Below are 24,534 nucleotides of genomic sequence, written 5' to 3'. Positions count from 1 at the left end.
ACACACACACATCTGGGGGTGCAGTCCTGGCCCCCACAGACCCAGACCTGGCACCTGGGGTGGGGGGGACACAACTTCCAGGCCTGGATACATTGGTACTGGGGGGCCACTGGGCCTGTCCTTTGGGGACCCCAGGAAGCTGCTGATGGGGGGCAGAGGAGGGAATGGGGGGCGGGGGGGTCCCTGGCTGCCCCTGCAGGTACATTCATCCCGGTGCCACCAGGCCGGGGGGGGGTGTGGGGGGGCGGTACATTCGTGGCGGTGCAGTGGGGTTCGGGGGGGGTGCTCCCGGGTGTCCCCCCCCCGCTCTCCTCCACGTGCTCCCCGTTTAATTGCTGTTAATGAGGCGCTGGGGAGGGGGGGGGGAGCGGGGCAGAGCCGCTCTGCTCAGCCCCCCCCGGACCTGCAACACAGAAGTGGGGGTGCGTTTAGTGCGGGGCTGTGACATGGGGGGGACACATGGGGGGGACACTGAGCTGAAAAGAGCCAGCAACTGGTGTAGGGGGGGGTGGCTGCTGCCAGTGTCCCCCCCCCCCCATTTCCCTCCTTCAACCCCTGTCTCTTTTCAGCTGCGGGGGGCACAGAGATGGAGACAGCAGGGCCGGACACACAGCGACACGGACAGACGGGCCCGGCCGGGGGGGCTCCCACGCCGTCAGGTGACGGTGACAGTGACGGTGAGGAGGAGGAGACGAGGGGGGGGCACGGTTACACTCCCTGCTGCGCCGGGTCGTACCTTCCGCGGCGGATGTTCCTTGGGGGGGCGGCGGGGGGGAGAGGAGAGGAAAGGAGCGTTAGTGACACCCCGGGTGTGCGGGTGCCCCCCCCCCCATTGGGTCCCTGCTCCCACAGGCAGCAATGTCCAGGCAATGGGGGCAGACAGTGCCACCCCCCCAGTGCCGCATGCAGGCAGGGGGACAGGCAGGGACAAGGAGATGAGGGAGCCCCCAGGGACCCACGGGGGGGGGGGGTGATGCCCAGGGCACGGTGGCAGCGCACAGGAGGGATGTGGCCGGTGAGGACACGAGCCATGCGGCGGCGGCTTACTTAAATCCCCAGCCTGTCCCCCCTAGGACGATGGCAGCCACCAGCACGGCCCCCGCGATGGAGCCGATAATGATATTGGTGCCACTGGGACCTGTGACAGGGAGGAGGGGACATCAGTGGGGGGGAGGATACCCCAGTGATGGAGGGATGGGGCAGGACCCAGTTGTGCCCAGCGGAGCTGCAGCACCGGGGTGAGGGGGACCCCTGGGGACACAGCGGGACGTGGGGAGCGCACGGACCCTTGTAGCGCTCCGTCTCCCCCGTCGGCTTCGGCTCGGGGATGGGGTCGTAGACGCTGCAGTCCTTCCCCGTCCACTCCGCCCGGCAGATGCACTTGCCCTCATTGCTGCAGACCTGCGAGGCGACGGCGTCACCCCCCCCCCCCACCGCCCTGTGACACCCCCGGGGGGGGTCCCCCCCTTCATCCCCCCCCCCCGTGCCCCTCACCCCGTGGTCGTAGCAGATCTTCCCATCCCAGCTCCCGGGGCAGGAGCTGAAGTTAAAGGCTGTGGCTGGAAGGCATCTGCGGTCCAGACAGAGCATCCCGGGCCCGCAGGGGGTCCCGTCCTCCACGTAGCTCAGGTCCGAGCCGTCCACCAGCTGCACGTGGCCCCCCCTGCGCCGGTACGGGGGGAGCCGGTGACCGGGGGGGGTCCCTCCGGGCCATGGGGGCTCCCTCCCTTCCATGGGGGCTCCCTCCCCTCCAAGGGGGCTCCCTCCCTTCCATGGGGGCTCCCTCCTTTCCACGGGGGCTCCCTCCCTTCCATGGGGGCTCCCTCCCCTCCACGGGGGCTCCCTCCCTTCCATGGGGGCTCCCTCCCCTCCACGGGGGCTCCCTCCCCTCCATGGGGGCTCCCTCCCCTCCATGGGGGCTCCCTCCCGGCCATGGGGGCTCCCTCCCTTCCATGGGGGCTCCCTCCCTTCCATGGGGCTCGCTCCTTCCATGCTCCCCTTCCATGGGGGCTCCCTCCCCTCCATGGGGGCTCCCTCCCCTCCATGGGGACTCCCTCCCCTCCATGGGGGCTCCCTCCCGGCCATGGGGGCTCCCTCCCTTCCATGGGGGCTCCCTCCCCTCCATGGGGGCTCCCTCCCCTCCATGGGGGCTCCCTTCCTTCCATGGGGACTCGCTCCTTCCATGGGGACTCGCTCCTTCCATGGGGGCTCCCTCCCCTCCATGGGGGCTCCCTCCTCTCCATGGGGGCTCCCTCCTCTCCATGGGGGCTCCCTCCCCTCCATGGGGGCTCCCTCCCTTCCATGGGGGCTCCCTCCTCTCCATGGGGGCTCCCTCCCCTCCATGGGGGCTCCCTTCCTTCCATGGGGACTCGCTCCTTCCATGGGGACTCGCTCCTTCCATGGGGGCTCCCTCCCCTCCATGGGGGCTCCCTCCCCTCCATGGGGGCTCCCTCCTCTCCATGGGGGCTCCCTCCCCTCCATGGGGGCTCCCTCCCTTCCATGGGGGCTCCCTCCTCTCCATGGGGGCTCCCTCCCCTCCATGGGGGCTCCCTCCTTCCATGGGGGCTCCCTTCCCTCCATGGGGGCTCCCTCCCCTCCATGGGGGCTCCCTCCTTCCATGGGGGCTCCCTCCCTTCCACGGGGGCTCCCTCCCCTCCACGGGGGCTCCCTCCGTGCCCCCTCCCCACCTGCAGTCCACGTAGCGGTTCTGATGGAAGAACGTGGTGGTGGCGACCTCTCCGCTGAGCTCCCCGAGCCGGGGGGGCCCCGAGATGTTGGCGCAGAGCAGGAACCCGCAGAGCACGTCCCTGCCAGGCCCCCCCCGTGTCAGCGGCCGGGTGGGGGGCACCGGGAGGGGACACGGGGGCCATGGGGGGGGGGTCACTCACTGCTTGTTGCACTGCAGCCAGCCCAGGCCCTCGCGCCCGCAGTTGCCCCTCTCGGTCCCCTCCACGTTGAGTTTCTCATAGCAGAAGCGCTCTGCTGAGCCTGGGGGAAGCGAGCATCACCCCCTGCCCCCCCAAACCCACCGTGGTCAAACCCCCCCCCCCCCGGGGCTGACACTCACCACGGCCCCACAGCGCGTTGCACTGCCGGTCTCTGGTCTTGCAGCGCCCGCCATAGCATCGCCCCTGCGGATATGGCCATGGAGGGGGTGCAAGGATAAGGACCCCCCCCAGTGCCAGGCACAGGGAATGGGAGGCCCGTGTGTGCAGGGGATGGGGTTGGAGGTACAGGGAGGGTTTGCTCATCCCATCACTGTGGGTGCGCACAGGAGGGATCCACTGAGGGTTCACCCACCCTGGGGACCCTGGTACCCAAACCCCGCATCCCGCACGTGTGTGGGGCTCAGTGTGGCTGCCATCACCAGCACGCACCAGCACCGGGAGGATGGAGCCCACGGGGACGTTCCCCAGCCCCATAGGGACATTGCTGCGCCTCACCTGCTCGTTCTCACAGAAGTAGCCATCCAGCTTGTGCAGGTTGGGGGGGCACTGTTGGGGGACACAGAAGGGGACGGGTGATGCCCCCCGGCCCCACGCGTGCCACCGCGCCCCCTGCTCCCGCTCACCTGGCTGGAGTCCCCGGTGCAGGTCTCGGGGATGTCGCACTCGTTGACAGCCTCCCGGCAGGACACTCCTCGCGGCTCGTACTGCACCCGGGGACGAAGCCACCGCATCAGGAGCGCACCGGATCGGATCCATCCCTGCGGGATCCGGGATCACCCCCCCTGCCCCCGGCCCCTCACCTTGCAGCCCTTGCAGCAGAGCCCATCGCTGCACATGGCGTCGTGGGTCAGCGTGCACTTCTTGCAGCAGTTCCCCCCGCTCTTGGCGCACTCCTGCCGGGACAGACACCGGGGCGTCACATCATGTCGCAACATGTCACACCATGTCATGACATGTCACATCATGCCACGACATGTCATACCACGTCACATGTCACATCATGTCATACGTCATGACATGTCACATCACGTCACAACGTCACACTACGTCACGATATGTCATGACATGCCACCCCACATCACATGTCACCCCACATCACAACATACCACATCGCATCATGACATGTCACGGCGATGTCGCATCACATCATGACGTGTCACACCACGTCACGACATGTCACACCATGTCACGGCATGTCACCCATGTCACGACATGTCACACAACGTCATGACGTTTCACACGTCACGACATGTCACGTCATGTCACGACATGTCACATCATGTCACATGTCACACCATGTCACGACATGTCATGCCACGTCACGACATGTCACATCACGTCACAACATGTCACACCACATCACGACATGTCACACCACGTCACGACATGTCACGCCACATCACAACATGTCACATCATGTCACGACATGTCATACCACGTCACGACATGTCATACCATGTCACGCCATGTCACATAACATCACAACATGTCACACCCCGTCATGACATGTCACATCATGTCACGACATGTCGCACTATGTTACGACATGTCACACCATGTCACGATATGTCATGACATGTCACCCCGCGTCACATGTCACCCCACATCACAACATGTCACATCACGTTATGACATGTCACACCATGTCACGGTGATGTCACATCATGACATGTCACGACATGTCACATCACGTCACGACATGTCACATCACGTCACGACATGTCACATCACGTCACGACATGTCACACCACATCACCAGGTAATGCTGGCAGCCCCAGGCCCGCTCACCGCCAGCGAGCCGCAGTCGCACTCCTCGCCTGCCTCCACGAAGCCATTGCCGCACTCTGGGGGGTCCAGGAGCTGTCAGAGCCGAGTTGGGGGACACAACAGACACAGGAGATGCTGGGGTTGCCCCGGAGCCCCCCCAAAAGGGCATCGTCCCCAGGGAATATTGGGACCCCCAAAACATCCCCTGCTGGGGACACCGGCTCCGGTGCTGCTGCTGTTACCTTGGACCCCGCAGGAGCCCCTGGGACCCCCAGGACATCGCCCCCCCCTCAAGGATGAGGGGGTCCGGGGGGGGGCTGTTACCTTCAGGGGCTTGTTGAAGAGGCAGCTCCCGCCGCCGTCCTGCAGGAACTGGTTGTACTCATCGATGCTGCAGCGGGAGAACTTCCGCGGGAGGTAGTACCTGTGGGGCCGGGGGCAGCATCACCCCCAGTGCCACCGCGGGGGGGGGGGCAGCACCAGGCTGGGCCCCCGGAGCAGGGCAGGACCTTCAGCAATGCCCCCCCAGGGGCACCCACCCTGTGTCCTCCATGATGCAGCCCAGCCACGAGTCCGGACACCGGCAGTCCCCTGGAGGAGAGCAGAGGGGCTGGGGGGGTGCTGCTGGGGGCACTTGGGGGTCCCCATGGAGCCGTTTGGGGGGGGGGTGCCGGGTACCTGCAGCCGTGCGGTGCTTGTTCCACATCATGCCCACGTTCTGCCCCAGTGTCTGCGCCAGCGTCACCGCCATGGCCGCCACGTTGCCGTACTGCACACGGGAGATATGCGGGGGTCACCGGGTCCCCACTTCCATCCCCCCCCCCTGCTTCCATGGGGGTCCCCCTGCACCCACCTCATTGACCCCCCCGGCACGGGCGGGCGAGCAGATGCCCCCCACGAAAGCGGTGCCGCTGCGGCTGCTCTGGAAGGTCCGGCCCCTGCGGGAGGGAGGGAGGGAGGGGACGGTGGGCACCGGGGCCAGCGGCTCCCGGCTGCGGGGATGCGGCGCGGCCGCGGCGCTCACGAGAAGAGGTGAACGGTGTCGCTGTGCTCGGCCGGGCCCTCCCGCCGGTACTTCACGAACTCCGTCAGCGTCTCCAAGGAGTCTTCCCCCATGCGGATCCGGTCCTCCGAGGCCCACGTCTCCATGGCCACCAGCACGATGCGGGTGTTGAGCTGCTCCTTGTAGATCTGCGGGGACAAGGGGGGGACCGGTGCCGCTCCCTGGGGCAAAGCCATCCGGTACCGGGGACCAACGCGGTGGGGACATCGCCCTCAGGGACAAACCCATCAGACACCAGGGATGGACCCCCTGGGGATGCGCTCCTTGGGGTCACAAACCGACCCCCCCCAGGGCAAAGGGGCTCTCACCATGTCAGCCAGGTTGACCACGGACTTGGCGAAGTTGCTGGTGAGCACCACGGACTTGCGGAGCTGCAAGAACTAAGGGGGGGTACGGACCAGGGGACAGGTTGGGATGTGTGTGTTGGGGTCACCCCGACCCCGCCAGCCCCACCAGCACTCACCAGCTGGTGGTCGTTCACCACGGCCAGCTCGATGTACTTGGTCTCGCTGTGAACCGTGTGCTGGGCTCGGCGGACCTGCCGGTGGGAGCCCGTGGCTGAGATCCCACAGATCCACCCGCCCAGCCCTGGCAATGGGGCTTTGGGATCCCGTTTGTGGCTGCCCATTGGGATGTATGGAGTGGGGAAGCCACCTGGGTCCCCCCTGCTATCGGCAGGGTCCCCAGGGCATCCCTGAGCCTGCAGCAGTGCAGCATCCTGCCAACACACCCCCAGCACCCACAAACCAGCCCGGCTGCGCCCACGGCAGGGCCAGGCTGAGGCCAAGCCAGCACCCAGAGACCAAGGGCTGAGCATCCTTGTCCCCAGCCCCACGTCCCCCCTGTCCCCCCCAACCTGCCGCCGCCGCCGTAGCTTGGGTAACCCGCCCGCGACGCGCTGGTTCCACACAGGGAAGAGGCAGCCTGGAGGGAAGGGACAGAGCCAGTGGGACCCGGGGCCACCAGCACCGCTCCCTGGGGACCGGCACCAGCGCCACGTGAAGGCTCACCCGGTTGGGAGCAGTTGGGGATGCGCTGGACCACGTGCGGTCGAAGGCCCTGCCATGGGGAGACGAGCGTCAGGGCCCCCCGTGGATGCGGCACCACCGCATCCCTGTACCCCCAGGCTGCAGCCGGGGCCGTGATGCTGCGGTGTGGGAGCCGGAGCAGGCCCATGGTGGATCCTGGGGCGCTCACCTGCCCGTGCTCGACGCCCTCCTGGGGCTCGATCAGGAAGGTGGCTCTGCCGTCTGAGAAGACCCCGCTGCAAAGAGCATTGGGGGGTAACGGGGTGCAGGGGGTGCAGCAGCCCCTGCCCCGCACACCGAGGGCTGGGGAGCACTCACCTCAGGCCCTGGCAGCTGGAGAGGGCTGCGAAGGAGTGGGGCTGCCCCCGGAGCCGGCCCTGGTAGTAGCAGTGCTCCCCTGCGCCCTGCCCGAGCAGAGAGGGGGGGGCTGAGCCGGACGGACCCTGCCCTGGTCCCATCCCGCCGGTGCTGTGTGGGGTGCTGACCCCTTCACATGCACCCACCAGCTGGCGGCTCACGGGTTCACTGCCTGCCACCCTTAGGGGTGCACGGTGCCCTGGGCATCACCCGTCACAGGCACCCACCTGGGGTGCAACTTCCCATCGCCCACTGGAGCAGCACCCCAGTGCATGGGGAACCCCAGGGGCAAGGGGGGGGCTGCCTAAGGCCACCCCAGTGGAGACGCTGAGATGCTGGTGGGCTCCTGATGGGTTTATGAGTGAGCCACCGTGACCTCAGAACTGGCACAGCAGGGCTTGGCACAGTGCGATAGAGCATGGCACAGTGTAATAGAGCATGGCACAGCATGGCATGGTATGATAGAGCATGGCACAGTGATAGAGCATGGCACAGCATGGCACAGGGTGATGATAGAGCATGGCACAGCATGGCACAGTGATAGAGCATGGCACAGTGATAGAGCATGGCACAGTGACAGGGCATGGCACAGCATGGCACGGAGTGACAGAGCATGGCACAGAATGGCACAGTGATAGAGCATGGCACAGTGATAGGGCATGGCACAGCATGGCACAGTGATAGAGCATGGCACAGTGTAATAGAGCATGGCACAGCATGGCACAGTGATAGAGCATGGCACAGCATGGCACAGTGATAGAGCATGACACAGTGATAGAGCATGGCACAGTGATAGAGCATGGCACAGCATGGCACAGTGATAGAGCATGACACAGTGATAGAGCATGGCACAGTGTAATAGAGCATGGCACAGCATGGCACAGTGATAGAGCATGGCACAGTGTAATAGAGCATGGCACAGCATGGCACAGTGATAGAGCATGGCACAGTGATAGATCATGGCACAGTGATAGAGCATGGCACAGTGATAGATCATGGCACAGTGATAGAGCATGGCACAGCATGGCACAGTGATAGATAATGGCACAGTGATAGAGCATGGCACAGTGCATGGCACAGCATGGCACAGTGATAGCATGGCACAGCATGGCACATGAAACATGGCACAGTGATAGAGCATGGCACAGTGATAGATCATGGCACAGTGATAGAGCATGGCACAGCATGGCACAGTGATAGAGCATAGCACAGTGATAGGGCATGGCACAGCATGGCACAGTGTGATAGAGCATGGCACAGCATGGCACAGGGTGATGATAGAGCATGGCACAGTGATAGATCATGGCACAGTGATAGGGCATGGCACAGCATGGCAGGGTGCAGTAGAGCACGGCAGTGTCACACGGTGTGCAGCTTACCGTGCTGTGGCTGCCGTTGCTGCCCGCCCCAACGTGCCGCTCCTCGTAGCGGGAGGCGAGGAGGTGGCTGCCGGGGGCAGGAAGGGGGTGAGAGGAGGAAGAGGAGGAAGAGGAGGAAGAGGATGAGGAGTCAGAGACAGCAGCAGCAGGGCCCTGCCTGCAGCGCCCTCATCGCGCACCCCCCCATCCACGTGGCACCACCCCGGTGCGGGACCCCCCGGGTTGGGAGGGTGCTGGCACCCCTGGACCCCTCTCCCCCCCCCCTCGGGGCTCAGCCCCCAGGTGCCCCGCACCCCACTGGGACCACCGGGGCTGCTCACTGGTTCAACCGGAGGTCCAGGGTGAAGGCTGAGCCGAAGGCACGCACCACGAAGCTCACCCGCGCCAGATGCAGCCCCTGCCAGAGAGATGGAGCCGTCACCCCCCCGACAGTTAAACCCCCATCAACCCCCAGACCCGCAGCCTGGAAAGGGCCGCTTTTACTTCTAACCCCCCCAAACCAACATAAAGGGAAACGTTGCAGTTTTGCCCCCCAAATCATGCCTGCTGCAGCGCCGGGAGGGCACCCGCTCCCCATCGCCACCTCCTCGGTGCATCCTGGAGCATCCCCCCCGCCCCGGCCCTGCGGTCCCGTCATTCCTGACCTAATTCCTGCCGGCAGCGCAGGGCTGCGCTCTGCGGCTCCCGCCCGGCACCCGCAAACCGGGCGCACGGTGAGGGTCCGCCACCGGCAGCGCAGCCCTCGGGGGCGCCGGTACCGAGGGGAAATGGCGGCCAAGGAGAACCCAAACCGGTGCCGGGGAGCCCCCTCCCGTCGCTGGGGGCGGTGACACGGGCACAAGGACACATTCGGCACCGCAGGGGGGTCGGGGGGGGATGTCCCAAGCCATGACCGTGCCCATGCGGCCGGGCAGGAGGCCACAGAGGCTCCCCAAGGAGCCAGCCCCGGGGCCCGCACACCCCCTCCAACACCTCCTCCGGTGCCGCCGGCGCCGGTGCCTTCCCTCAACTCCGGGGTTGAAGCGCGGCGGCGGCGGCTCCTCAAGGTCCCCCCCTTTATCCGGTAGGGATGCGGGGATCGATGCGCGCCGCAGCCTTGAAAGCACCGAACCCGATGGGCTCCGATGGGACGCGGGTGCCGGCACCGAACACCGACAGCACCGGGGGGGTTGGGGGGGGCACCGGCCGCAGTGAGCCCGCGGATGGGGGAACGGCTGCGGGTGGGGGTCAGCACCGGGTGGCCCCGCTCGTCCTTCCCGGAGCCGTGAGCCCGTTCACGCTGCAGGATCCCTGCCCGCTCCCATTTCATCTCTCCCAGTGCCCGCACGCGCCGGTATCCAGGTTTAATGGGATTTCATGGCACACATCCATGCAGGGGTAGGGGAAGGCACTGGTGTGGAATCCAAGGGGATGAATGCTCCGGTTTTGGATGCTGGGGGCCATGCACATGCTGGGGTGCAGCCGGGTTGGTGACAGCAGCTCCCTAAGGACCTGCCCACCCAGCGGGGACCCCAGAGGGAGCGGATGGAGAGGGGTTGTGGTTCACTTACAGGGCCTCCTCCTCCTCCAGGCTCATTCCTGACCCTGGTGTCCAGCTGATGCCGCTGGACCTCTCCTCCCGAGCTGTGCCCCACCAGCCTGCTGGGGTGGGTGATCTGGGAGGCGACCCTCCCGTCCTGCCATCCGGCCCGGGGGAGCCTCCGCTGCAGCGAGGGGGCCTGCGTGGCGGGACCTGCGGCCAGGGGACACGTTGGGGGGGTCCAGGGAGGGCTGGGGACAACGCTGGGGGCTGGGGACAGGGAGGGCTGGGGACGAGGAGGGATAGGATGGGGTCAGGGGGTGACCCAAGGGTGGCGCTGCATCCCAAAAGGGATGTCCATGTCCTGGTGGGATGCTCAGGGGACATAGAGGGGGTCGTTGGGACATGTCCCAGGCTGGAGGACCCAGGTGTGGATGCATCCCAGAAGGATGGGCTGGGGGGTGCCCAGGAGAGTGGGGGACCAATTATGGGGACACATCTGGGAGGGGAAGCTCAGGGGGCCTCAGATGTCCTGAAGGGGACACCCAGGGAACATGGGTGGCAGTGAAGTGACACAGGGCAAGCAGGGATGTAGGGGGACCCAGGGACCCGTTGCACCTGGAGGCAGGGGGGATCAGGGCACAGCAGCGCATCCTGGAGGGGACGTGCAGGGGACAGGGAAGGCCGGGACGGGGACACCTCTGAAGGTGTCCAGGGGATACGGTGGCCCAGTATAGGGACACATCCCAGGGGGAGATGGAGGCTGGTGGGGGGACATCTCATGCAGGGGACATGGGGGGGATTTGTGGGGGGGTCACCTCCTGAGGGGATGTGGAGGGCCTCGATGGAGACACCTTGCAGAGGGGACAAGGAGGGGACGGGAGGGCTGGTGCAGGGACACCTCCATAGGGGACACCAAGGGGACACCGGAGATCCGCTATGGGGGCACATCCCAAGGGGACACCGAGATCCGCTATGGGGGCACATCCCAAGGGGACACCGAGAGCCGCTATGGGGGCGTCTGTTGAGGGGCGGGCAGCCAGGGGACAGGAGCCGCTGTGGGGACACGGGGGCTGCTCTGGGGACACCTGGAGCGGGGACACCGGGGGCCGCGATGGGGACACGGGGCCGGTTCGGGGACACGTCTCGGGGAGGGGGACGAGCGGGGGCCCGGGGCTGCGGGAGCCGGGGGGGGGGGGGGGGTGTTCGGGCAAGGCCCCTCCCGGGGCGCTGCGGGGCGGCGCTGCGGAAAAATGTGTCGATGCAGCGAAAAAACCGCAGCGGCGGCGGCGGCGGGGCCGGGAGCGGAGCGGGGCCGGGAGCGGAGCGATGCCGAGGCCGGAGGGAGGATGCCGGATGCGGGGACCGGGACCTACCTGCCCGCGGGGCGGCCGAGAGGAGCAGGGCGAGCAGCCAGCCCCGCAGCGGGCTCATGGCTCCTTCATAATCCGAGCGCGGCCGCACCGGGCCCGCGGAGCCGGGGACCGTCCCGCCCGTCCGCCCGTCCCCCCGCCCCGGGCCGGGCCGGGCAGGGCAGGGAGCGGCCACCGGGCCCGGGAGCGCCGCCCCTGCCCCCCCCCCCCCCCCCCCCCCCTCCCTGCACGCGCACACAGCACCGGCCCCGGCCGCCGGCAGCGGCACCGGCAGCGCCCGCCCCGGGCCCGCCCCGCCCCGCCCGGTACCGTCCCCGTCTCCCCCCCCCCCCAACCCCGGCTGCCGCAGCGCCCCTGGCACCCCCCCGGCTTTGCAGCACCGGAGTCGGTGTCACCTCCCCCCCCCCCCCAGTACCGCGGGTGCGTGCCCCAGCACCCAGCCCTCAGCCGGTACCGGAGTGCACCGGCCCGTACCCGGCCCCCCCAGTGCAGCACAGGACCACGGGTACCGGGTACCCCCAGTCAATGCTGGACCCCGTCCCGTACATCATGCACCAGCATAAGCCCCTCCAATCAGCACAGGACCCAAGCCCCCAGCCGGTTCATGTCTCTGTAACTGGTCCTTGGCACGGGAGCCCCCACCTGGATTCTGGGTCCCCCTCCAGGAACTGAAGCTTCCAGCTGGTACCCGGCCTCCAATTGGTCCCCAGCCAGCACCAGGACCCCCAGCCCTTTGCAGACCCCCCCCCAGTGGGACTGAAGCCCCAAACGAGTACTGAGCCCCCCACAGCTGGTTTGCAGCCTCTCAGCAGCCCTGGGGCCCCAGCTGCTGCCAGTGTTGGCTGTGGGACCCATGCCCTGGATGGAGCCAGGGGTCCTGGGGCAGGATGCTGAACTGTGGGTGCTGGCACCGAAGGAATAGGTCAGTGCTGCACCATCACCCATGGGTGGGCACTGCCACCTGGGGGGTGCTGTGGGGTCACCACCAGACGTAACCCTCAGGAAATACCAAAACAAGGCCCCCTCCTCTTGAGCTGTCCTCATTTCAAGGGGATGCTGCCAGGCCACGTTCCACACCTGGGGGGTAACAGAACCATCTGGGGGCAAGAAAAGCCCCAGCAAACTCCTGTTTACTGCAGCTGTGGGATGGGGGGGAATACAGCACCACGGGAGGGTGATGCTCAGCCCCATTGGTGACCAAAGCCACCACCAGGCACAGGCTCCAGTGCCCCACAAAAGACAAAGCCCAGGTCCTAGGCTGCTTTTAGGTACCCTAAAACCTCCCTTTGGGAAGAGCAGCCAGCCCAGCTCTGATGTCAAGAGTCTCCTCCCAGCTGCTCCCCAGTTTCTCCCCATTGCTCTTTACTGGGGGCCATTCCACACATGGACACCCCTGTGCAGGGCACAAGAGCTTCCCAGAGCCTGCTGAGCACATGGCCCCCATAGCAGGATGGGGGGGATGCTACAGGACCAGAGCCAGTGCTGGTCCATGCCTGATGGCCACTGTCCCCCACCCGTCCTGTCCAGCATCACCCAGCCTCTGCTGCTTGGGCCACCGGGTAAGTCTGACCCCAGGGAGCAGAGCAGGAGCTCAGCTGCTGTTTTATTTCAAAGGTTAAAAGTCTGCTAGAAAAACAGAAATCCCCAAGGAATTCAGTACCAGTTACAGGCATGCACCAACAGGCCAGGGCATGGCAAGAACTCATCGCACCCCCATGGCCCTCTTGTCCTGTGCTTGCACCTCCAAGGACCAGGTGAAGGAAGAACAGGACCTGCCCTCAATCTGGAAGGACAAAGACCATGTGCCTGATGCAAGAGATACTTTCAGAGACCAGCTTGAAGCTGCCCATTGAAACCATCACATCACCCACCAGTTCCCACCTGAAGGTTGTCTGTGGTGTCCGGAGACCACCTCCCTCTGATGGTCTTCACTCCAGCTCACAGCAGTACCTCCTGATCCTTGTTAAATCCCTTTCCAGCCACTTCCCAGCTCCCACCAAGGGCCCATAGAGCAGCCAGGAGGTGGGTTTAGGTGGTCCAGCTGCCAAAACAGGTCTCAAACATGGGGAAAGAGGCCCCCTTGCTCTCAGTGCAGCAGTTCCGGCAGTTCTTGTCCTCTTTGCCTGCCCACACAAGCTCTGACTTCTGCTTCAGGACTGAGCAGAGCTGAGACTCAAACCCACTGTTCCTCACACTGACATGAGCCCTCTGGAGCAAATCCCGGTCCGCAGGCCGAATCCAACCATCCTGGGCACCCGTTAGTGAGGAGAGCAGGGACACTTCCCAGTGGGACTCTGGAGAACTGCTGCTGGAGTCATGCTCAGCCTGAGCGTTACATGGAGGAGGCTGGAGGCCAGGGCATGGACCCTGCTCTTCGCCACAGCCCAGGTCTGGTGCTCTTTGCTCAGCTGCTCCGACACCGAGTGAGCAGCAACATCCAGCTCTGGCCCCAAGCAGGTTTGGAGAAGGCAAGGGGCAGGCGGTCTGGCTCCTTGTGCTCTCCGCATCAGGGCTAAGCACATTTCTGGGTGTGATTCCATTCTCCCCTCGGAGCTGCTCCTCTTTGCAACCCACGTTCCCCCTGCTCCAGCCACTCTCACCAACAGCGCGAGCTGCAGCAGCCTCTGTGGCACCAAAATCCCCAGACACAGCTTCAAGGGGTGATGCAGGGTCCCTGCACAGGCCCAGGTCCAAACCAATGGAGCTACAAGGCCTGCTGAAGAGCTTTGTGCCTAGGGGCAAGCTGCCAGCCCCCACCACACCAGGCAGGCCTGGCTCAGCCGTCTGTCCTGCACCCTGCCCACCCATCCCACCATCCACTGGGCTTGTCTGCTCACATGGGGAGAGGCCACCACCATGCCCCAGCTCCAGCCTGGGCTTCTTTCCCACCTGGGTGCTCCATCTGCAGAGCTGGCGTTTCCTGGAGGCAGGCAGTGCTTGTGGAAGGTGGCTGCCAGGCCCAAGCACTTGCTGTCCATGCAGTTCAGACGAGGAAGCTGCTGTCTCTCTGACATGAGGGTCCTCTATGCAAGCCCCCCAGGCCAGGTCAGGAGCCAAGGCCAAATCTGCATCCCCCAGCACAAACTCCTCCAGGGTGCCATGAGCTGCACAGACCCTTCTGGCGAGCCCTGCTCCAACAGAGCAGGTCTTGAACTCCCCTCCTTCACTGGGGTTACTGAGCCTGTCCCTGGGCAGACGAGAGGAAACTCCCTTGGTCTTCAGGCTGTGATCATGCTCCGTACCAATGAACAGCTCCTGCTCAGGCTGCTCCCTTTCCTTTCCCAGCTCTGCTGTCAGCATCTCAATTTCTCCAGTAACTTGTGCTTGAGGCACTAAGCGTTCATCTGTCAGGCAGGACCGAAGCACCCTGAGAAGAACCATCAGTTAATGCTCACTCTCCCTAGGCCTACAACACCATCCCCGGGGGAGAGGAGGCTTTTTCTGCATTGCAGCATGTTGGAAGCCCTCGCTCAGGAGGCACTAAGAAATCATAGCCTGATGAGGCTCAGCAGTGACACTGCTGCTGGCAGAGATGGGCAGCACAAGGGGGCTCTCAGCCTTTGCACCACCCCAGGGGCTGGGCACAGGAGTGCTACACAGCAGTGGGGTTTGCATCTGACACAGGGACAGAAGAAACGGGCTCAGCTGCCCTTGTTGGTTTACAAGGCACTAGAAGGCCATGGGAGCTCTCTGAAGCCACAGGTTATCTCCCATGGCTCATCCAAACCCTGCCTGGCAGGTGCCAGGTTGAGTTTCTGCAGTCAGCAGCAGCTCTCCCTGGTGGCTGAGTCCCTGGCACAGGACATGAGCTAGGGACCAGTTCCACAGCAGCATGGAGGCTCAGGCCCCGTTCCTGCGAGCGTGCCAAGCTGCACCATGCTGCTTTCCAGCTCCACAGTTCCCAGATTCACACAGACTTACTTGGCTGAGTGCTCCACAAAGCTGCAGCTGAGCTGCGCGATGACATGGTCCACAGGGGCATACTGCGAGTCATCCAGAGCAAAGCGCTTGTGCTGGGGGCTCTGGAGATGCTGGAAGGCAACAGAGACCCTTTTAGCAACAGTTAGCCATTCCCAGGAGGGAAATGTGCTATAACAGCCACTCCCTGTAGCCTTTCCACCCCACAGAGCCATTTGGAAGCAAATTTGGGAAACCCAGGCAATGCCATTACCCCTGCTTGCTTACAGGGAGTATTCTGTTCCCCCCATAGACACCTGAGGATGAGGAGGTTGTGTCTGTATCTAACAGCAGCCTACAGCTTTCCCCAGCAGCTAGTGCAAATGCAGACTCCAAGTATGTACTGCCTATCACCAAAGGCTGGGCTCTGGAAGCCACGTTGTTTGGCACATTCCAGGAGATAAAAACCCCCTCTTCCCACGTTTTCAATCAGCCCATGCCCCCTGACTGCCATGGAATAGGGTTCCCACCTTACAGATGAGGCAATGGGATGATCCTTGAGGCTCTCCTCCCCATGTGTGCTCCAATACTCCCACTGTTTGCCCAGAGCAGGTGAGAGCACAGATATGCTATGGCTATGATCCTCCTAGATCAGCCATAAGGGCTGTGCATCCAGCAGCCTGTCTTCCTTCCAAAAGGGATCATGGTACTAATGGGCACGACATGAGTCATGAAGCTGCTGAGTGGGCCCCTTAACTTTGTCAGGGAACCAGGTCCCAGGGGAACCTTTACCTTCTGTAGCTCCTCAAAGGTCTCTTGGCAGCACTCACAGAATCCCCTCTTTTTCTTCGGCACAGCGACTGGTCTGGACTGGGGGCTCTTCTCCCCCTTGCTGCCTATTGGACAGCCTTCCACAGCCCTGCAAGGTAACAGCAAAGATCTTCCCTGCCCTCATTGACACCACCAGCAGGCACCTGGTACCACCCGAGCTACAGCTCAAGCCACAGCTTCCAGCCAACAGGAACAGGGCTCCTTTTGTCCACATGCAGAAGGGAAGGGGGTCTCTAGATGCCAGGAACCAGCAGGGCAGCAGTCACCGGGAGAGTTGGGTTAAAAACTGGCACAAAAGGAGCTACAACATACCTGGCTCTGCAAGAATTGGAGACACTTTTCAGAGGCTCAAATGGGCTGGAGCTTTTGGGTGCCAGGAAGTTCAGGTCAGGAAAGCTTTTGAACTGGTGATGGAAGGGTCGGAATTGCCTAAAACCAGCAGATCAGGACATCAGACTCCTGGCAGAGCTAGCCTGGTTAGAGCTGTCCTCCCTCAGAGGGGCTCAAGGTGCTGCCCCATGCATGGTGAGACACTGCCCATTGCTGTACTTTCACTTGCCTGTTCCAGAGACTTCTCACTCCTCACTGGAAGTACTAAATCTGATCCCCAGGAACAGCACTGATGGGGGCATCTTTTGGACAGGGGGTGGGCTTGCCTGCCCACCTACTAACCCACCTTTACCTCCAAGGCACATCAGCAGCAGGCAGTGCAGTGCAGTGCTTCCAGCTACACAGCAGCATGGGAAGGTTTTGGTTCTCAGACCACATCTCCCTCTTCATGCTTTGTTGCATGCAGCGTGTAAAACCTAGTATTTGACACTGCAGCTGCCTTAAATGTTGCCTTCAGAATAATTCATTGGCAGTCAGAATACTGTTAGAGTTACAGAGTTGTTGGGAACACCACAGAGATCAGATCCCCTCGTGCTGAATGCTGTAATCAAGTTACAGCCCCTGACTTCGTGTTTCAAACTCCTTCCTCATTTCAGAGAGCTCGAGCAGGTTAAGTGACCTGCTGAGGATCACAGATGGAATCTGAGCAAGGAAACAAACTGTTGTCAAGTCTCATTTAACACCTTCCCCGCCCCATGCCTGACACATGAGCCACCCAGATTGTTTCTCTAAACTCTATTTGCCTTCCTCTAGGAGAGGGTCAGCTTCCCAGTGCACAACAGGGTCTTCAAGGTGGCCAATGCTCTGCCTGCTTGGGCAGAATATTCACTGCTAATAAAACCAGTAAAGGATTCCCTCCCTGGCGCCCCTGAGGTTTTAAGGTGGGATAGTTAGAAAGACCTCATTTACCTGCTCTGGTCTTCAACCTTCAGAAAAGGGGGCTTCAATTTTCCTGTTAGAAAGTGAGCTGGTTAGAAGTTGCTCTGGCCAAATTCCCTACTCATTCATTCATTCATTCATTCATTCCCCAACAATACTGGGCTGCAGAGCCAAGCTCACTGGTACTTCTGCCATTGTGAATGCCAAGTGATGGCTAAAGCACAGCCAAAACAGCTCTTTAGGTAATCAACAGCAGCCCTCACCTGTAGGGTGATGAAACTCCAGAGGCAGCCCAACTGTGGGCTGTTTCCACCTTTAAAAGAACACCCTGCTAAGTTCCTTGCATCTTTCATGTCTCCCCAGTCTTATCAGCGAGTGGCCTCACCCCAAGCCTCTAATTCTGGCTCAGATTCTAAAACCTGCCATGCCTCATCCTCAATATAAAACACGCCACCAAGCATGAGACACGAATTTATGAGAACCATATTGCAGCAGCGGTTGCACAAGCACAGAGCTCGGCATCAACCCTTCCCCATTTACCTTTACACAACAGCCTGGAGTTCAGAACAGCTCAGGCCAGGGCAGTTAACTCAAAGCAGTAAGAGCTGCTGGAGACAAATCAACATGCTGCATAGCCAAGCCTAGCGTGAGAACACTGCTAAAGGGCAATATCTGGCCTCTGCTTGGTCCCTGAGGAGGGTGAACAGCAGCTATGCTTCCTAGAGAGGCATAAGATATATTAAGGGAGCAGGAGAAAGCCTCAGCAGTGCATTCAGGGAAAAGGCTTTCAGGGCCAGGCTGGGAGAAGCAGCTACCAGTTCTCCCTCACAGGTTATGTTCAACTTGCAAGTGATAACATGACACTCGGCCTGGAAATCTGAGTACAGATCTGGTTAAGAACCAAACACACATCAAGGTATTCCCACAGGACATCTGCCTGACCCTGAAACCAAGCCTCTCGTGCCTGCCTTCTGCCTCTGAAGGGCAAGGTGTCTTGTTTTCCTGTGAGCCTGGCACTCAGTGCTATTTTCTCTGAAGAAATGTGAAGCTCACCCTCCAGAAAGGCTGAGTCCACCTGCCCTCACCACTTAGTTCCTCGAGCCTCCACCTGAGCTCGCATCAAATGTGCTGTTATGTCACTAAAGTAGCTATTTAAGTGCAGGATCAATTTTTCCATGTAAATGCTGCCAAATGCTTAGCACTTCTGAGAGCAAGGCCCCATTTAGGGCCCTAGATACAACTCAGAGTGGTGTGAGGGTCCTGAGCTTATGGCAGAGTGCTGAACGGTGACAAACAGCTCAGCTGTCACAAGTCCCCACATAGGGTTTGGAGTGTGCCACAATCTGCCTTCATCCAACAGCTTTTCAAGCCTTTTTTTACCACCTTTCCCCTTCCCAACCTGGAAAATAATCTTCCAAGTGTCACAAACACAATCCAGATTGGAGCCTGCTCTGAGATATTACTGACTGTTCACTCTCTAATGAGTGAAGTCAAACAAGTCACCAAGTAACTTACGCTACTGGTGCCAATCTCAGAACCACAACTGGCTCTCTTGTCTAATTGCAGATGAGAACCTGTTTTTGCCCCCCTTCCCTCCTCGTTTGGAAGTGTTATCCCTAGACTGGTGTCTCAGCAGTACGTTTCAGCCTAACAGAAGTGAGTGGGATGCGAGGAACATGCTCTCCTCTGTAGGATGCATTATTCTTTGAAACATCATTTGAGCCAGTGGGTTCAATGTGCAGTGCCAGCAGCAGAGCTCTCAGGTGTCTTGGGATTCTGGGAGCAAATGGTTTATGGCATTTTAAAAACACTCCCTGAAATAAAAGGCTTATACATCCTTATAAATCCTCGGCTGTGTAAGGATGCTGCAGCTAGACTCAGAGCAGGCATTACAAAACCCATTCAAGAGAAACTGCCTTAACAGTTTGGCATATTTTAGATTACTGAAGCTTCAGATGGATTTTCAAATTCCATGCCTACCTTTGCACATTTTCAATCCAGTTGCAAGGCATTTCACCTGAAGGAGAGATTGAGATATTTAGTATGGGAGCCAGCACAGCCAGAACTGCAGTCACTGACCCCAGAGCAGCAAAGTGAGATTACAGGACTCTCACCCACCACTTCAGGGGCCCTACATCAGAGACTGTATCACCTTACCCTGATATTTTGCCTCCCAGGTTAACTAGATTTAGTTTAGATACAACACACAGGCTGCCACTCTGATCTTAATATTCTACCTTCTCCTTGACCTCTCCAGTGCATTAAAAAGTAGAATCATAGAATACTTAGGGTTGGAAAGGACCTCAAGATCATCAAGTTCCAACCCCCCTGCCATGGGCAGGGACACTTCGCTCTAAACCATATTACCCAAAGTAGTTCAGAAACCTTCAGAAAGCCAGTGTACAGCCACATATGAGCTTTGTTTTACCCTTAGCCCCTTATAAGTCAAAATGAGCATTTGCTGTGCTACAGACGATGCTGATAATTCATGGCTGCCTCATTCTTACCTGGTTTCACCCCCGCTTTTGCTATCTCCACCAATAAACAGAAGCATCAGATTGCCTAGTGTTGGATGAAAAACTAGGAGATGACCCTGCTTTCCAGCCTGTCAGCACTAGAGGAGCTAGGAGAATTGCTTAAAGCTACCAAGGGATCCCGAGTACCTCAAATTGGCTGCAGTTGTCAGTTACCTCTGTCTTCTGGCACTGCTTCCTTGCTTCCGAGACAGCACACAGCAGTTGTTGAGCGTATGACAACATATCTGTGCAGGTGGGATGTTAAAGAGCCACAGCTCAACCAGAGAAGCTTGTTCCCCTTCTGACTGGAGCATAAGTTTAACTCCTGATCCACACCAGGCAAAAGCACACAGCCCCTGAACCAGCCATCACCCGGCAGCATCTGGGTGAACACATGGTTCATCTGCCCAAGGAGCAGCCCAAGAGGAGTGCTGTGAAGGATGGCATCCTGGTTTGCTCTTTAGCAGAGCTGGAGGCTGGCTTTAAGCCTCTGTGGACTTGAGGCACTGTTAGGAGTTGGGCAGCACCCAGGCCAGACCCTGACGCTTGCAGCAGCACTGCGGTTCAGTAGAGCTGGCTGCTCAGGAATATACAAGCAGTGGCTGCCTCCATCACACACCCAGACAGGCTCAGCCACAGCAGTATGTCACTGTCATTAGACACTCAGGAACCTTTTACTCTAGGCCTATTATTAGAATCAGAATTTCACCATCTGTCTTTCCCATCACCCCCTCCCCATTCATCACTGAGATGGGAAGTGCCTTCTAGCACAGAACCAGGAACATCAGCACTTCCTAATTAAAAATGACCAAATCCTGCCATTAGCATGATCTGTACTTCCAGGTCAATTAGTAACAATGGTCTTTTTGGAACAAATTAATGCACTGACCAAGCCATTAACTTTTTCTAATACTACAGCTTCAGTATATTACAGCATTGGCTATTGTAAATGTGATGGTAGCATAGAATGAATCATAGAATGGTTTGGGTTGGAAAGGACCTTAAGATCAATCCACTGCCATCGGCTGGGGCACTTTCCACTGGACCATGAGCATGCTCTAAACAGATAAGTTCATTTGTTTTTTGGAGGGCAGACGTAGGCAGCCATGGTCAGGATGGCATCAGTCACGTATCAGTATTGCTTGCAATTGCTTCCTTCTGTACCACACTCCCTACATCACTTCTGCTCCACCTGCCTCCAAAATCACTCATTACCAGCAGCTAATTTCAGCCTGTAGAGAAGGATACCATCCACGTGCAGGATCTGGACTCCCCACAGGCGAGCGCTGGCGAGGATACTGCTGCCACTGCAGGTGTCCTGTACAGAGAGGTTTGGCAAGGTACAGTTCAAAGCAGAGATGCCTGTGTGAGCACAAGCAGCTCTAAATCTAGTTTAGAGATTTCCTGTTGCCCAATTGACAGACCATTGTGTAGCTGTTATTAAAATCAGCAGAAAAGGTTCAAACTCATGCTTTATCTATCCCAAATTAATAGTAGCACCTACATCAAATTTTTAATCCCTGCTATACCATAAGATTCCAAGTGAGCACCAAGATTCCTTTGGCCACTTGTGATTTCAGTGAAAGGACCTCAGGGAGCCTTTTGTCCCAGCTATATGGCTTTACTTCTTTCTAGGCTAAAAAGTCATCAAATAATGGGTCTTGTATTAATCATTCTCCCGTATGGAGCACCCAGATCACTGGGACAGGCTTTAGAAGTACTAACATGGATGGAAGACATGGCTCATGGTGAAGAACAGCAACCAGGAGCACTGCACAATATTCTGCAGGCCACAAGGAACTGCTTTGTACCTTTACCAGCCCCAGAATATGCTCCCTTCAAGAGGGCAGGGGGTCTGGAGAAGCGGCTGGCACTGGTTCCGCACTGCTCAGCAGCACTTTGAACCTACTCAGCTAAAGCCCATCCACACACAGCTCACCTGATTCTTCATGGCTTTCTGCAGCAGTTCCTTTCCCCTGCTGACCAGGACCTACAGGGAAAGAAGCCAAGTATTGTGTTAAAGCAAAGAGCTAGCAGGCAGCAGCAAGCTGAGGGCAGTGTGGCTGTCCAGCAGGAATGATTTCTAGTGATACCTGCTCTCTGCTGAGGAGAGCCTAGCCAAGACTTCATCTTAAAGGCAGCAAGACTCAGCATTTCCAGGGAGCACGGAGCACAAGCAGCAGAGGCACCACTTAGGTCTACACCAAAGGCTCTGACTGAACAGCAGTGAGTACTCCAGAACAAGCCAAGAGGAAGCAGCAACTTAGCCTGGAATGCCGGCCACATCCCAGTGTGCTTGCAGGGGTTAGGAACAGCCTTGCTAGCCCTTCCTAGGAACAAGCCAATGATTTCAGCATGCAGGTTAAGTTGTTTGTAAGACAAGTGGGTTGTGCTGTGAGCAAGGACAAGGGAACAAACAGTTTGAGGGAGTGAAAGCCAACATCAGCTCAGGCTTCCCACCTGCACGTGGTCCAGGTCCAGCTGACAGATGCCCACGACCTAGACTGGGGTAGGAGGCTCTCCTCACAGTCACAGCTTGCAGCTGACACCAGTGTTCAGCACAGGACGTTTGAGCTTTGGCCACAAGCACTAGTAACCAGAAAGCCCAGAACAGGACCCAGGAGAAATCCTCTGTTGAAGACCTCCCAGGTTACAACAGCCTTGTCCTACCTGTGTGTGTGAGCATGCACCAGACCCTGAGACAGCTTTATCTTGCCTACATGTCCCTGGCTTTTCCAGACACACCTCTGCATCAGGATGATTGCATATGCTGTTGGGAAGGCAGCCAAGCCCTCTATTTCCTCTGCCATTTGAGCAGATACCCTTGTTTACTAGCTCAAGGCTGTGATGTGTGCATTTGAGCTACGATGATGTGCACATACAAGGAACATGAGTACGAATACGAATCACCAGACCAGGGGGAGAAAAAAACCCCAACCCAAACTGAAGACCCAACATGGTTGCTCAGAGCAGGAACAACTTTATATTCCAACACTGGTCTTAGGTTCTACCCCTTCCATCTCTTGCGCCAAACTCTGGGGTTGCCTAAACCTCTATAGACACTTCTACACACTCTATAGACACTTCTACACACTCTATAGACACTTCTACACACTCTATAGACACTTACAGGTCTTACAGTGTCTGAGGGCTTCTGGTGTGGTCTGGGATGGCTCCCTTTGGAGGAAGAAGGCACTAAGCCCGTGGCTCTTGCATCCTCTGAAGCTTCATTGCTGCGCTTCTCAGGCTGAGTCCTGGCTTTGCCTCGTTTGGCTTCTTTGTTGCTGGAAACCACGTAGTTGACTTCTTTGCTAAGGAAGCTTTCGGTCACCTGCAGCAAGAGAGAGAACAGAGCAGCTCTGAGACCGTCCAACTCCGAGCTGCAAGAGACCTGCTAAACAAGAGCTGCCACCTTTAGCTTAACCCCACGCACCGTTCAGGGGCTGCTGAAAGTACCCATCTCTACAAGGAGCTGCTTTTCCCATTCTTTATGCCGTCTCCCAGGAGAGGAGACCCTCAGAGAGCACATGTGCAAATCATCAGCAGAACCTTCAGCTTGAGCCCAGCCCCCATTATCTGCTCCTCAAGCAATGGTTTCAGAGGAAGACCTGAGGAAAAGGCCCTGACATCACACATGAATGGGCAGAGCTCTGTTCTCAGGAGCAGATCCACTACCATTAGCCTTTCTGTTCTCAGGAGAGCAGGACACGGCAGGAAGGGAACTGCTGGGACAAGCAGCTCCACATAGAACAGGGTGATAGGGAATGAGGAAGCCAAAACACACAGAGAAACCTTTTCCCAGGAGCCAGAAACTGGAGGAAGAGGTGGAAACACAAGGCTTGGGATATTCACAATGCACTGAGCCCACTGCAGCCCCATGCCGCAGAGCCCTGGTTAGCACCACACAACCAGCTCCCAGCTCGTGTCCCACAGCCCATGAGGCCGTTACCACTGCCTGGACGGTGCTTCCATTGCCACACAACCAGTTAGCACCTACTGGAAAGCACCCCCACCGCTGCACAACCGGTTACCAACGCCTGGCTGGTGCCTCATGGCCAGGCACCCCGTTGGCATCTACCAGAAGGTGCTACCTGGGTCAGGCACCCAGTTACCCCCGTCCGGACCATGGCCCAGGCAGCTCCCCCGCCCCTCAGGACCAGGCCACCCGGGGGGGTGCAGGAGCCGGGCACAGCAGGAGCCAGCGGGGCTCAGAGAGGGTTGGGGGCGCACCAGGACCGGAGCCGGGACCCCACGTTCCAACCCCAACCCCAACCCCAACCCCAACCCCAACCCCAACCCCAACCCCAACCCCAACCCCAACCCCAACCCCAACCCCAACCCCAACCCCAACGCAGCCTCACCCCGCCGAGGCGCCTGATGGCCACCGCCAGCTCCCGGGCAGCGCGCTCGCTCGGCAGATCCAGGTAGAAGGACTTGCCGCGGAGGGGCCGGGGCGCTCCGGGACCCGCCATGGTGCCTGGGCCGGGAGGCGCCGCCGTTTAAACTCGGGCCCGCCCCGTTCCCAACGGCGGCCGCACAGGGATAACGCCGCGGAGCAGCAACGCCAGAAGTTTGTCCTTGTGCGGC

The 24,534-nt window shown here is 59.9% G+C and overlaps 2 protein-coding genes across 3 annotated transcripts; both read right to left on the bottom strand.

Annotated features, from left to right (window-relative positions):
- ADAM11 (ADAM metallopeptidase domain 11) lies at positions 1 to 11,629 on the bottom strand. Of its 2 annotated transcripts, XM_061368912.1 has the most exons (27): positions 11,438 to 11,629; positions 10,093 to 10,274; positions 8,863 to 8,939; positions 8,543 to 8,609; positions 7,125 to 7,210; positions 6,976 to 7,042; positions 6,789 to 6,837; positions 6,635 to 6,702; positions 6,242 to 6,316; positions 6,087 to 6,158; positions 5,740 to 5,906; positions 5,569 to 5,653; positions 5,394 to 5,484; positions 5,255 to 5,306; positions 5,040 to 5,139; positions 4,737 to 4,808; positions 3,749 to 3,841; positions 3,572 to 3,652; positions 3,444 to 3,494; positions 3,068 to 3,131; positions 2,889 to 2,988; positions 2,688 to 2,807; positions 1,495 to 1,663; positions 1,287 to 1,401; positions 1,048 to 1,138; positions 737 to 754; positions 1 to 403 (listed from the first exon to the last, which is right to left on the bottom strand). In XM_061368912.1, the coding sequence occupies exons 1-27, from the start codon at positions 11,493 to 11,495 to the stop codon at positions 388 to 390; spliced, it is 2,286 nt and encodes a 761-aa protein (XP_061224896.1). In that variant the 5' UTR covers positions 11,496 to 11,629; the 3' UTR covers positions 1 to 387. The 2 variants fall into 2 exon arrangements, with proteins under 2 accessions (XP_061224896.1, XP_061224895.1); XM_061368911.1 differs by having other exon boundaries at positions 1 to 754; positions 11,438 to 11,628.
- A 1,833-nt stretch (positions 11,630 to 13,462) lies between these two features.
- On the bottom strand, positions 13,463 to 24,458 carry DBF4B (DBF4B-CDC7 kinase regulatory subunit). The gene is made up of 11 exons (XM_061368920.1): positions 24,309 to 24,458; positions 23,087 to 23,278; positions 21,887 to 21,937; positions 21,196 to 21,265; positions 20,122 to 20,192; positions 19,412 to 19,448; positions 17,462 to 17,504; positions 16,475 to 16,591; positions 16,124 to 16,250; positions 15,356 to 15,465; positions 13,463 to 14,801 (listed from the first exon to the last, which is right to left on the bottom strand). Exons 1-11 carry the CDS (start codon positions 24,417 to 24,419, stop codon positions 13,463 to 13,465), a joined length of 2,268 nt encoding a protein of 755 aa, XP_061224904.1. The 5' UTR covers positions 24,420 to 24,458.
- Between the last annotated feature and the right edge of the window lie 76 nt (positions 24,459 to 24,534).

The sequence above is a fragment of the Neopsephotus bourkii genome, unplaced genomic scaffold, assembly GCF_033783945.1.
Source record: "Neopsephotus bourkii isolate Nb327-2 ecotype Australia unplaced genomic scaffold, CSIRO-AGI_Nbou_v1 NB_1462, whole genome shotgun sequence".
NCBI classification, from domain to species: Eukaryota; Metazoa; Chordata; class Aves; order Psittaciformes; family Psittacidae; genus Neopsephotus; species Neopsephotus bourkii.
This window is presented reverse-complemented; position numbering and strand designations above follow the sequence as displayed.

Bases quoted from the DNA above. Each gene is read 5' to 3' on its own strand.
- ADAM11 (XM_061368911.1), bottom strand. From the start codon at position 11,495: ATGAGCCCGCTGCGGGGCTGGCTGCTCGCCCTGCTCCTCTCGGCCGCC. The intron at 5,307-5,393 runs GTACCCGGCACC...GCTCTCCTCCAG, and splicing joins CAAGCACCGCACGGCTGCAG to GGGACTGCCGGTGTCCGGAC. The intron at 1,139-1,286 runs GTCCGTGCGCTC...TCCCTGTCACAG, and splicing joins GGAGACGGAGCGCTACAAGG to GTCCCAGTGGCACCAATATC.
- DBF4B (XM_061368920.1), bottom strand. From the start codon at position 24,419: ATGGCGGGTCCCGGAGCGCCCCGGCCCCTCCGCGGCAAGTCCTTCTAC. The intron at 17,505-19,411 runs GTAGGCATGGAA...ACTTTCTAACAG, and splicing joins TGGATTGAAAATGTGCAAAG to GAAAATTGAAGCCCCCTTTT. The intron at 14,802-15,355 runs GTAAGTCTGTGT...GGTTCTTCTCAG, and splicing joins TTTGTGGAGCACTCAGCCAA to GGTGCTTCGGTCCTGCCTGA.